At 38.6% G+C, this 14134-nt stretch overlaps 1 protein-coding gene across 1 annotated transcript in view; it reads right to left on the bottom strand.

Annotated features, from left to right (window-relative positions):
• The window catches only part of LOC126210637 (uncharacterized), a 126922-nt gene extending 121648 nt beyond the window's left edge, over positions 1 to 5274 (bottom strand). Inside the window, exons 1-3 of the mRNA XM_049939954.1 lie at positions 4996 to 5274; positions 4805 to 4909; positions 4437 to 4717 (exon numbers count right to left, since the gene is read on the bottom strand). Of these exons, the coding sequence (XP_049795911.1) occupies positions 4437 to 4717; positions 4805 to 4909; positions 4996 to 5030 (421 nt within the window). The 5' untranslated portion in view covers positions 5031 to 5274. The remainder of the gene's footprint in view (positions 1 to 4436; positions 4718 to 4804; positions 4910 to 4995) is intronic.
• Between the last annotated feature and the right edge of the window lie 8860 nt (positions 5275 to 14134).

Here is a 14134-nt window from a genome sequence, read left to right as displayed (position 1 = left end):
TTCACTCGATGGAAGATTTGAACCAAGGACCTTTCGTTCCGCAGCTGCTCACGTTACCACGAGACCACAGCGCTCCTGCGTTCCCAGTGTCCTTGATGTTGCATATCTTCCCATGAACTACTCAGTTTGTATATTTTGCTTAATTTTTCACAGTTCCACACAACTTCTTCTCAGTTTTTCAAGGTCTATCCACTGTGCCATCTTATAACTAAATCTGAGGGGGGTGTGATGGGGAGGTTCCCTTGTGAGACAGATTTCTGCCAGAGGAAATGAATTATTCCACTTAGATACGTTATACAAGCACTTTGTGGTGAGGCATTGTCATATAGCATGGGACTTCAGACAAGAAAGGGCTAAATTATAAAGAATGTAGCAACCAGTTGCGGAAACATAATTTATTTATCTTGCTGCAAATCAATTTTGAATGATATCAATCATCATTGGTGCATTTTTCTAACTGATACATGCCATAAATAGAAGTACTGTCCTTGGCAGATTTCTATCATGATCATGATGACTGACGACTGATATCAGTCGAAATCGATTTGCGACAAGATAAATAAATTATGCTTCCACAACTGCGTGCTACATTCTTTATCATTTTATATTCCACGGTCGCTGCACAGAAAGGGAACCTTATGGAGCCCAACATTCAAATGGCTAAATTGTCTAACATAAACCCATCATTCCTAATGGAAATAAAAATAGGACAGCTTAATGCCATGAGAAGTCCAGTGTATTGCACAAGGCTAGAAGAGTGGCAGAAGAATTGAAGTTAGATGTAATGTGTCTCCAAGAACCATATACAAAGGCAGGAAAGGTGCCCCGTAATCCAATAACTGGTGAAATAGTCAAAGAAGGCCATTGTCCTATGGCATAATAGTATTTCAGAAGACCATAACAGTGAAAAAAAGTATCACAGTGTTGTTCTGAACATGTGATATGTGTGGAAATGTTAAGCGAAAAGGGAAGTTCCATCCTGGTTTCCAAGTATTTCCAATTTAGTGATGAGACAGGCAAGTACCTGATAAGGCTAAAGGGTACTACCACCTAGGATGAATTTAAGCTTCCCACGCATTGCCCTGATGTGCAAAGTCAGTACTGTGGCATAGCCACATCACTGTTGACCATGAAAGGGAGCTAAAAGAAACCATTATGGGACTCAACCTACAGGTATTGAATATACCTTGCAATCCACCAACCTACAAGGGGAGAGTTGGAGCAACTTCAAATATAAACATCACTCTGGCAAATATGGCAGTGGCTTGCAACATGACCCATGAAGAAAGAATAGCTGCAGAGATGTAGGTAAGCCAAACAACATTTATGAAAGGATTAGGAAATCAAAAATAGAACACTGGTAACAATCCGTAGGGATGAAATCAGAAATTAATCCCTGGGGTATACCACACAAAACAGTCTGCCAGAAAGTACGATCACCAACAGTCTTATCCATACACAAAAGAAATGATGGGAAAATAACAGAAAGTTTCAAATGTCAGCTGCCCTCCTAATGGAAACACACATTACTTCCTGATGACGACGAAGAAGGTGATATAGAAGATCAGCGTGGGTTGTAAAAACATGATACGAAAAATATAAAAACAATAAACTTTTTTACTCCTTCACACAAGAAAAAATTAGGTAAATAATTTTAAGACTGAAAAAGAAAAAATTCCAGGACTAGATGGGATCCCTGCTGAAATAGTACAAGCGTTATGTGACCTATTAGATACTTACTTGCGTAAAGTGTGTAATGAGTGTCCCTTGCAAGTAAGGATCCCTGCACAGTGGAAGAATGATGAAATGGAGATAATTAGTAAAGGCCAACACAAGGATCTGATGCTGCCCAAATCCTACAGACCAGCTTGTCTTTTGAATGTTCTCAGCAAGATGTCTGTAAAACTACTATGCAAGAGATAACAAGATCATAGACTGCTACACAGTCTAAGCCCTCACCAGTACAGGTGGAGAAGAAGAACACGACTGATGATGCAATTTACAAGGGGATCTTTCTAGCGACAGATACTCATTCTACAGATGCTCTAGTGATGATAATCAATATTACTAGTGCTTTCAATATCCTATGTGACCATCTTTCTTTGGTCATCTTAGGAAGTTGGAGTGTCCAGAGGCTCTGTACACCTGGCCGAGAGACTATAGCCGTGGGAGACATGCTTCTTTAATATGCCCAGGGAAGGAAATAACAAAGACAACAACAAAAGTCTGTCCACAGAGATCAGTGCGTGGTCCAGAGTTTTGGGATGTAGCGCTGGAGCCCATACTACACATAAGTTACATAATAGCGGTAACATAATAAGCAGACTGGTAGCATTTGCAGACGATGTGCTGTTCGTTGTAAGCAGCGACATCAGGAGAATCATAGAAGACAAATGTAACATAGTGCTCCATGAACTTGAAAGTTGCTCTCGATTGTCCCTAACAAAAATGGTTCAAATGGCTCTGAGCACTATGGGACTTAACATCTGAAGTCATCAGTCCCCTAGAACTTAGAACTACTTAAACCTAACTAACCTAAAGGACATCACAGACATCCATGCCCGAGGCAGGATTCGAACCTGCGACCGTAGCAGTCGCGCAGTTCCAGACTGAAGCACCTAGAACCACCCAGCCACACAGCCAGCTGTTCCTAACACCTCACAAAACTACACCTACTGCTGAAAGGGAACCTAGCAAGAAATCTTGAGAAAAAATTAAACGATGTTAACTAGCCTACTAGAAGAATTGCAGCAATAAGATATCTTAGGATTTTCCTGGACAAACTAACAAACTTCATAATGTTACACATCATATAGAGGAGGCAGGCATGAAAGGTCAAATGTCATGAACAAAATTAGAACAGTCATGAATAGGCTATTCTGACTTCCCCTGTATCGCAAATAGGCAATTCTGAATTTCCCGAAAATAATAAGAGCATATGCACAATCTATATTAGCGTCAGTCATAGGATATGGTGAGAGTGTTTGGGCTCATAGATTGCAGCTTGTGAAGGAAGTTTCATTAGTGCGAAGAATTCAATAAATGAGGAGTGCTACTAAGATTAATAGGCACCTACTACACTACCCTGAATGTTGCATTATTAGTAATCCTAGGAATATGCCTTCCGGACTTGGACATTAGGAAAAGGGGTGCCCTTTATCGGTTAAAAAGGGGTAATCAAATGAAAGTGCAAAGGATATTTGGAATTGAGGCCAACACAAAAATGTGAATAAAAGTTCACATATTACAATTGTGGCAAAATGAATGGGGCACTTCAGGGACTGGTAGGACAACATACAAATTTCTCCTTAACATCAGGTAGAGATTAAAACTGAGATTTCTTAATCTTTCAAGTGGACTGACATCACCTGACGGGAAATGGCCCATACGCTATGTATCTACAGAACATCAAAAAGATAGCTGAAGGAAACTTGTCCCTGCGGCAGTGCAGGCGCTCCAGAGCACACAATGTGGGAATGCACACACTGTGAAGCTGTGGAACAGAATAAAAATTTGCTTAGTTAGATGGGTCATAAATTTAAGATGTGTGGTGTAACAGAAATAAAACTTGCACAGGTAAACTGTACAGTACGACAAAATGCTTATCTATGTACATATCCACCGAAACCATTTTTTAGAGACAGAAAAGGACTTCGAAGAGCAGTTGAACGAAATGGATAGTGTCTTGAAAGGGGGATATAAGATGAACATCAACAAAAGCAAATCGAGGATAATGGAATGTAGTCGAATTAAGTCGGGTGATGCTGAGGAAATTAGATTAGGAAATGAGACACTTAAAGTAGTAAAGGAGTTTTGCTATTTGGGGAGCAAAATAACTTATGATGGTCGAAGTAGTAACGATATAAAGTGTAGACTGGCAATGGCAAGGAAAGTGTTTCTGAAGAAGTGAAATTTGTTAACATCGAGTATAGATTTAAGTGTCAGGAAGTCGTTTCTGAAAGTATTTGTATGGAGTGTAGCCATTTATGGAAGTGAAACGTGGACGATAAATAGTTCAGACAAGAAGAGAATAGAAGCTTTCGAAATGTGGTGCTACAGAAGAATGCTGAAGATTAGATGGGTAGATCATATAACTAATGAGGTAGTGAATAGAATTGTGGAGAAGGGATAGGTTGGTAGGGCATATTCTGAGGCATCCAGAGATCACCAATTTAGCATTGGAGGGCAGCGTGGAGGGTAAAATCGTAGAGGGAGACCAAGAGATGAATAAACTAAACAGATTCAGAATGATGTAGGTTGCAGTTGGTACTGGGAGATGAAGAAGTTTGCAAAGGATACAGTAACATGGAGAGCTGCATCAAACCAGTCTCAGGACTGAAGACAACAACAACAACAACAACAACAACAACAAAGTCAATCAATTCGGAAATGGTCAAGCTAGGACCATAGCCCTCCTGCGTCAGTAATTAGCCTACCTGCTCTTGCAGATGTGCTAGTCACAGCAGTCGACGTATCTGGACTCGGCACTGAAGACTGCAAGTTTGATGCGTGATCCGACGGTGACGGCAGATGCTGAATTTTCCAACCAGGGGGCTGCGTTTTCCTCTGCTTTAAATATATATTCGGGTCAGAGCACTGCACGTATTGCGCCACAGCTTCTGGACACTCTACATACTGTTCTACAGCTTCTATATTATTTGACTGTGCTGTCACCTTCTGTACATACGTTTGTGGAAACTCCACATTCTTAACAGGGCTGCAAAACACAGGCACAACATAAGCTTCCCAAATCGTCAGCGAAAAAGGATTACATTAATATGCATCGTGAACATGATAAACATACGTTAACCAACTATGAGGCTTAATTCCTTTCAGAGCCTGCTTCTCCTGCATACATTTAACATTGTCCTGAAGATATGTCTGTGGAAACGCCGTATACTGTACAGTGCTGCAAAACAAGCAGGAATATAAGCTTGCCTATCATCAACGAAATTAGAGTCGTACTAATGCGTAATGTTAAGAAGTTATATATACGTTAAATTAGGTCGTGCAGATGTCTTCGTCCCCATTCTCACAGAAAATGCAGTTCAAATTTCAGACTTCAATACACTGTCATATTCATCTCACTTCCGTGTTACTACCGCTATTCAAATCTAAGTCAGCTTCGGCGGGAGTTACAAAGATTACGAACACACTACTTCAACAGCGCACTGAAATCATTCCTCAGTCACCACGAAAAGTTAAATCAACAACAAAATATATATTCTCCACTCCTGATGCACTAAAAACTTAACTTCCCACTGTTGTCACATTGTTTACAACACGGAAAAAAAATTTAAACATTGTAAAGTGTGAACAATTGCCATACGCTGACCGCTACGTTTAGTAAATACTAAATACTATGGAGTTTGCACCTGCAGAGTGACCAACTAAAGTCACCTGGTAGGTAACACGGCTGAATGGGGAACCGCTCAGAAGAGTTTGGAACGATTTCCAGGAAATACGTAAAAAGAAATAGTGGTTGAAAAGCACACAAGAAAAGTTAAGCAGAAATTGCAGTTACGTAAGTAAAATTTAAAAAAAATCACGCTTGAAGTGGTGTTTCAATGACCTCAAGCACACATAATCCGACTTAGATTGTGTGTGTTTGTGTGTGAGTCCGGGGGGGGGGGGGGGGGGGGTCGATTGGTGTATGCAGAAACGTATCCTGGTATACATTCTCCACGCCACTGGCACGGAGAAATAATATTAAGTGTCGTGTAGGTGCTCAGGAGAGTCTGAAGCCTTTTCAGATTTGGCGAATTCACTATCGCTAGGTTCTGAGTTAACTGCTTAAGTCTTTCATATTTTGTTTTTCCTGTAACAGTTTCTTGTACTCTTATCTTCCTATCACCTATGAATGAATTTTCCTTCTACTACCCTGTCACGCCTACATATACACAAGACGCACAGAATTAGAGTCACGGGAATGATTAGTACGCCGAACACCAATACGAACTACTACAGACGCAAAATTACATTAATTAGTTGTTGTTGTTATCGTGTCTTCAATCCAGAGACTGGTTAGATTTGGCTCTCCATGCTACTTTATCCTGTGCAAGCTTCTTCATTTCCAAGAAACTACTGCAACCTAAATCATTCTGGGTCTGCTTGGTCTCCCTCTACGATTTTTACCCTCTACGCTGCCCTCCAATACTAAATTCGTGATCCCTTGATGCCTCAGAACATGACCTACCAATCGATCCCCTCGTCTAGTCAAGTTGTGCCACAAATTCATCTTCTCCCCAAGTCTATTCAGTACCTCCTCATTAGTTATGTGATCTACCCTCCTAATCTTCAGTATTCTTCTGTAGCACCACATTTCGAACACTTCTATTCTCTTCTTGTCTAAACTATTTATCGTTCATGTTTCACTTTCGTACATGGCTACACTCCATACAAATACTTTCTGAAACGACTTCCTGACACTTAAATCTATTCTCGATGTTAACAAATTTCTCTTCTTCAGAAACGCTTTCCTTGCCATTGCCAGTCTACATTTGATACCCTCTCTACTTCGACCATCATCAGTTATTTTGCTCCCCAAATAGCAAAACTCATCTACGAGTTTAAGTGTCTCATTTCCTAACCTAATTTCCTCACCATCGCCTGATTTAATTCGACTACATTCCATTATCCTAGTTTTGCTTTTGTTGATGTTCATCTTATATCCTGCTTTCAAGACACTGTCCATTCCGTTCAACTGCTCTTTCAAGTCCTTTGCTGTCTCTAACAGAATTACAACATCACCCGAAAATCTCAGAGTTTTTATTTCTGCGCCATGGATTTTAATTCCTACTCCAAATTTTTCTTTTGTTTTCTTTACTGCTTGCTCAGTATACAGGGTGATTCACGAAGATATGCAAATATTTTAATACATTATTCTACAAGTAAAACTATAGAAAAAAGTTCATATAAAAATAGGGCCTCAAATGTTTAGTCCCAGAGTTACGGCTAATAAAATATTTTGCGTGAAATTTAGCAACATCGATAATATGAAGCCATCGCAAAACTGTACGAGCTTAAAGTAAAGCGCGATTTCCATTCATTTTGCTGTTATTGGTCTGGTGAAGCTAATAAAATAAGTCCTAGGCATGTATCTGCAGTAGTTTTCCAGAATATACAGAGAAGCAAAGTTTATTCTACAAGTAAATTTGTTTACTATCCATTAAGAATGTAGAAACGTTTATGTCTTTGTTGGCAACCGTTAGTGAGTTTTTCAATCGTTTCCTAATCTTGAAACGAGTTAGTTTTTTGTATTGTTCAGTGAAAGAACATAGTAACAGCAGTGTATTTAAGTGAAACCACATAGTAATTGTTGTAGCTTGTAGATTATTTACATAATAGGGATGCCTTTCAAATTTAAGACAGAGGAATACGCCGATATGGTGTTTATTTATGACAAATGTGATGGTAATAATATGGCTGCAGTTAATGAATATAGTGTACATAAGGCTCAGTGGAAGATGCGATAGCCCTTCTGCATAAAGCTAACAATGCCAGAGTTTGCCAGATACAGATAACCCCTGTAACAATTAGTGAGATCAATAAGACAATCAGAGAGATGAAGTCAAAAAACTTTTTTGGGGTTGATAATATTGAAACTAAGATACTTAAGCACTGTCATGGCTATATAAATGCAGTATTGTCTCACATTTTTAATGAATCCCTAAATACGGTATTGTTCCACTTAGATTAAAATGTGCCTGTCTCAAATCACTTTTCCAGAAAGGTGAAAAAACTGATGTAAGAAACTACCACCCAATATCCCTGCTAACAAGTTTTTCAAAGGTCTGAGAAACTTTTATACAGGAGAATTGTTAATTACCTGACCAGCCATAACATTCTCATTCAATGTCAGTTTGGTTTCCGGCAAGGCCTATTAATTGATGGTGCTATTTTCTCTTTCACTAATAAAATTCTCGAATCTCGTAACAGAAAATTGGCTCCAATTGGAATCCTATGTGACCTATCCAAAGCTTTTTGCTAAATAAAGGAGACTACTATGGGCTAAAGGGAATAATGGGGACATGGATTAAATACTACCTTACAGATAGGAAACAAAGGGTAATAATTACTGACAGTAATGGAATTTTATTCAAGTGGGGCACGGTCAACACGAGTGCCCCAAGACTCGGTATTGCGACACTTACTGTTTCTTATACATGTAGATGACCTCCCACACTGCACCACCGTAGTGAGCAAGTTCACCCTATTCGCTGACAGTACTTCTAGTTGATAAAGCAACAGCAAACAACCGGGAAACATCTGTGGACAATGCATTTGTAGACATTCTGAAATGGTTTAACTGTAATGGACTCTCTCTGAATATCATAAAAATTCATTATGTACAGTTTCACACGGCACATGAAGAACCATATGATATAAATATAAAATGTAATAGACAAGAAATAAAGCGAGTCGACTCAACTAAATTCCTGAGTGGGTACATAGACTGCAAACTAAATTGGTCCAACCATATTCTAGATCCAGAAAAAAAGGCTACATTCTGCAACATTTGCCTTATGCATAATTGCATCAACCACACATAAGGAGGCCATAAGTGCTGCTTATTTCGGATATTTCCATGCACTTTTGTCTTACAGAATCACCTTTTGGGGCAACTAACCCTTGGCAAAAAAAAATGTTTTTATTGCTCAGAAGAGAGCTAAACGTATCATGGTCGGTGTACAACCAAGGCACTCATGCAGGAATCTGTTGAGGAAGCTGCAAGTATTGTTAAGTGATAATTATTTTCTGTGTCTTGTAATATGTTTTGCAAGGAGTTTTTACGTATGTTCCATGTCCCATGCAATAATGCTGAAATAGGTACTCTGTGTCAGGCAGTTGTTTTCTTATCCAAGCATGCTATAGTGCTGTACATAACTGAATGATATATTAAAGTGTTCTCCTTTGTATACCACAAAATAGTTACTTATCTTTAAAACAAGAATTTATCAAGAGGTTATGGGCCCATAACAAATGTATAAGCTTGCCCAGATAAACGCAAGTACAGAACTGGATATGTAGCTAACTATTTGCCTGTTATTTTTAAAGGATGCGCACAAACTGTTCAGTGACGCACTGCATATCAGTAAACAGTCAGTAGTAGCGTCAATTGGCAAATTAGTGTCACGAAAATTAAAGTCGGAAAACTTCGTTAATCTCACAGTCAGAAAGGTCAGGTACGTGTATTAACATTACAGACAGCAGAGTTTTTACCCATTACCAATGGATTCTATCAAGCAACAATTGGATGTTTTGTCCGAGGATCATCACGGGAATATTTACTACGTTTCTTAGCGATTTAAACTAGATTTAAGTGAAAGAAATTGTATTAAGTAGCAACCAGACTGGAAATTAAACCGACAGAAGTAGAAACTTATCAACATTTAAAAGCTCGGATTGAGAAAGATCTTGTGACACAAATTATTATAGGTTTAAATGTCAAGTAGCAACATAGCCAGGAAAATAGCAAATTGCAAGTCTGCTAGTCAAATTGTTAAAAAATTAGAAACGCTATATGGAAAGAAATCGGATTTGGCAATTGAAGGTCTGCAGAGAAATTTAATAGCGGAAGCCGTGAAAGAGAGCTGGATTTTGTCGCCAATTCTTGCGATGTTACCGCCGAAACTTCACCACTTCCGTACTGAATGGGATAATGTATCGGCAGCTGACAAAAATCGTGACACATTATTTGAGCGTTTGCATCTGGAGGAAGATAGGTTAAATAAGACAAAACAGTTAAGCACGTCCCACACTAATGCTCTTGTCTTGAAACAAAGTAAACAATTTGTCAAAGCAGGTCAGCAGGAAACGTCTACAGTTCAATGTTTCAAATGCGGCAAAAACGGGTATGTAAAGAAACACTGCAAAGATAAACCATGTGCCAAATAATTAGTATACTATAGAGAGAATTATTTATGTAACGACTTCAAACAAAAGGGTCATTTTGCAATGGAATGTCCAAGTCCAAAGTTAGACAGAAACAAGACAAGCGCTGAACTTGACAGTAAATAGTCAAAAGGTTACAAACATTAAGCATTGGATTATCTGTTGCCAGTATAAATGAAATAAATTTGCAATCGGGAACATTTGGTACCAAGATTGTGGTGCCACGCAACATATGACATTTAGAAGGGACTGGTTAATAAATCAAGTAAAATAAAATCACTGTACGAAAATGTTAATTGGTGATGCAACCGAATTAGTAGGAACTGGAGAGGGAGATGTCGAATTAGAGGCTTTCAATAGAGAACAGTGGTATGATATAGTTCTGGAGAATGTTCTGCATGTACCGAACATAAACTTTAATTTACTTTCTGCTACACAAGTCTTAGACAAAGGCTATGTTCAGACTGCAAATGCAGATCTCTCAGTTTTCAAAACCGCTTACAATCTGGAAACTGTAACAGTAGGTCGACGCGAACGACAACTGTACAAAATGTTGTTTCTTGTGTGAAATGAATCTCATGTCTTTAGGAGGAGCAAGATATTTCTTGTTGTTTAAAGATGATTTTTCTCATTTCCGAACTATTTTATTTTCTCAAGACGGAAGATGAAGCTTTTTCCAAATTAGAAACCTTTATGAAAATGGTATAAAATAAGTTTGGGAAGAAATTAAATTGTTTAAAGTCAGATAACGGGACCGAAATCAAGAATGCACTCACTAAAAGGCTTCTAGATGTACTTTGTGTTTTTCACATAAAGACGAACACGTACACACCTCAGCAAAATGGCAGAATTGAAAGAGTAATGCGCACAGTTGTCGAGTCAGCACAATCAGCAATACAGTCACGAAACCTGAATGAGAATCTTTGGGCTGCAGCAATAAATTATGCCGTCTTAACGGCAAATCAAACTGGTAGATTTCGCTAAAAGGAGGAAGTCCCACTGAATTGTGGTTTGGACGAAAAATAGATTCTGATAAGTTGAGAAGTTTTGGATGTAACTGCTATGTTCTGACTGAAGATCACAAATGCAGAAAAACTGAAAAGAAATCAAAGAATGTGTTGTAAAAAAGGAAAAATGTTTTTAACGTTCAATGTAGTATTCCTTGGTATTTTCATGAAGTATGTTTTGTGTATATAGGATCTCCTTGAAGTTCTTTTTTTTTTTTTCATTTAAGTGCCTGTATGCTAAAGAAATACACCGATTTAAATGAAACTATTTTAAATGTGATTTGAGACTTTCTCGGCGTATTCCATTCGTGAAATCTTCTCGGGTGATCAGCCGAGTAAAGGCGTCGTCTTCTCGCAACGTTTCGAAGGGTTTCGTACCCATCATCGCTTGAAGATGATGGGTACGAAACCCTTCGAAACGTTGCGAGAAGACGACGCCTTTACTCGGCTGATCACCCGAGAAGATTTCACGAATGAAACTATTTTGTTCGGACTTAATAATTTGCAACAGGTTATGGGCCCAGGCTACATGAAACTAAAGAAAATACATCATTTTTTTCAAGTTTGATACAATTCAGTGTGTGCTCGTAGAAGCTATCTGTTGTTGAATCGAGCTGTACAGTAAGAATATGGCTACAAACGGAGACTATAAAGTGATTATCAATAAACTCGAAGGGCCTAAAGATTGGGCAAAATGGAAATGGCATATCTCTATGGTACTCCGTTCATATAAACTGGAAGACGTTATTATCGGTACGCGCGAACCCCGGTGCTGCCTCGGGAATCAACAAGTGAACCGAAGCCAGCGTACGTAGAATGGCAAAACAATGACGCGAATGCGGCAAGTTTGATAGCAAGTGCGCTAAGCAAACCAGTGGCTGAACTAGTATTGACGTGCAGAAACGCTAAAGAAATATGGGACAAACTACATGCGAGATTTGAACGTAGTTGCACGTAATGATTGAACATGTTAATTGAAACATTCTTCCGTGTCAAACGTGACGAAGCAGAAGATGTTAGCTCACATGTTGCTAAGCTACAGAAGTTATTTGTAGATTTAAATGATGAATTAACGAAACATGAAGAGAATATGTTGTCTGAAAGATTATTAAATGGTACAATTTTATTTACACCGGGAAAGGAATATGATAATTTTAAAGATCTCTGGGACACAATACCAGCTGGAAACCAGAATTTGAACTTACTTATTGAAAAACTTTGTCCTACTGAACTGCGTGAACAAAGTACAACGGACGTAACTGCATTCGTTGAGTATAACTCACGAAATAAGATGTCAAAAGAGCGAGCAAAACAAAAATTTCTGTTTAACAAAGACAACAAGTAGGACACTGGGCAGCGAAGTGTCCACAGAACCCTCGTGACTGCAATAACGAGCGGCACGGAGAGAAGGTGAGTCAAAACGCTGTGTTTACTTCGTGTGCCATGGTTGCATCTACTGTAATTTATATTGACGAAAATAAATGGTATTGTGATAGTGGTGCTACGAAGCATATCATCCCAAATAAACAGTACTTCGTCTTGTACAGCGAATTTGATGTTCCTGAAGTGGTTTCATCAGGAATACGAGGTACTAACATGCATGCACTTGGTAAAGGCACAGTTTACATCGAAATAAGACAAAACAATGAGTGGTATAGGGCCAGGTTGAAAAATGTTTTGTATGTGCCCGATGCAAGCGCTCATTTTTTCTCTGCCAGAGCAGCTGCAGGTAACGGCTACAGTATAACATTCCATTATAAAAGTGTTATGATTCAAAGAAATCAGCAGCGACGTCGCCATGACAGGCTATGTGGAAAATGGTCTGTACGTGTTGAATATGCGTGTTGTCAGACCAGAAAACAGTGATCAAGTAAATATAACGACATCTTAAACACTGCAAATGTACCATGACAGATTCGTTCATCAAAATAAGCAACACATCAAGAACATTTTGAAGAAACTTAACATCAGTGTAGAAGGTTGTAATGATGAATTTTGTGATGGTTGCGCATTAGGAAACGTGCATAGAATACCATTCAAACTAGGAACAAACCGCTTCACAATTACTGGCGAATTAATTCACGCAGATGTCAATGGACCAATGAGTACAGAGTCGTTTGGAGGTGCTCGATATTACTTATGTTTTAAAGACGATATCAGTAAATTATGTCGAATTTTCTTTCTTAAACACAAACATGAAGTGTATGATATGCTTAAGCAGTTTTTAAATGAAGCACAAACCAGAGGACATGTTGTTAAACAATTTCGATGTGATGGCGGCAAGGAATTTAACAACAACATGATTAAGAAATTACTCATGGATAAAGGAATAGAAGTACTGATTCCTTCACCATACACTCCTGAATAAAACGGTGTGGCCGGACGTGAAAACAGAACAATAATTCAAGCTGCACGTTCGATGCTAAACACAAGTAAGCTACCAAGAGAACGGAGGGGAGAAGCATGCAATACAGCAGTCTATATTTTAAATCCTACTGGAAGGTCTTCAGTTCCAGACAAATTTCCATATGAGCTGTGGTACAATCGATCAGTGGGAAAACTTGATCATCTCAGGATTTTTGGCACAGGTTGCTATGTTCATATAAGCAAACAATTCCTTTCAACATTTGATGACAAGGCTGTCTTTAGACAACTCGCTGGGTATGGATTTAGAGTTTGGGTTCCTTTCAAAAGGAAAGTAGTCTTGAGTCATGATATAAAATTTAAACCAGAGATAGTGTGTAGCTCCCACAGTGATCACATTACCTTAGACATTGCTTGGCAGTCTGCTTCTGGAGGAAGTCAAAGTGAAGAAAACTTTAAAGTACTTGAATCTGGAGAAAGTCAGGAAACAGGTGGCAATAACAAAAATCAGCAGAATCCCTGAAAGCCAAAGCATCAGAATCTTCTAACGTAGATGAACTGGATAACAGAAGATTACGAAGAAAACCAGCCTTGATAGAAAGTGGTGAGTTCTTGATGTTTTCAAAACTTACTGCTGGCGAACAAAAAGATCCAAACTGTTTTCTGATGTATTACAGTCGAATGAGAAATAAAATTGGATGCAAGCTATCAATGATGAACTAGAATGACTAAAGAAAAACAATACTTGGTTGTTAGTTGAACATCCTATGAATGCCAAAGTATTAGAAAATCGTTGGATTCTACGTCGAAAAGTTTCAGCTGATGGAAACACTCACTTCAAAGCCCGATTAGTTGCTAAAGGATATATT

Source organism: Schistocerca nitens, chromosome 10 (genome assembly GCF_023898315.1).
Source record: "Schistocerca nitens isolate TAMUIC-IGC-003100 chromosome 10, iqSchNite1.1, whole genome shotgun sequence".
Classification (NCBI taxonomy): Eukaryota; Metazoa; Arthropoda; class Insecta; order Orthoptera; family Acrididae; genus Schistocerca; species Schistocerca nitens.
Note: the sequence above shows the minus strand (reverse complement) of the source record. Positions and strands in the feature narration are given on the sequence as shown.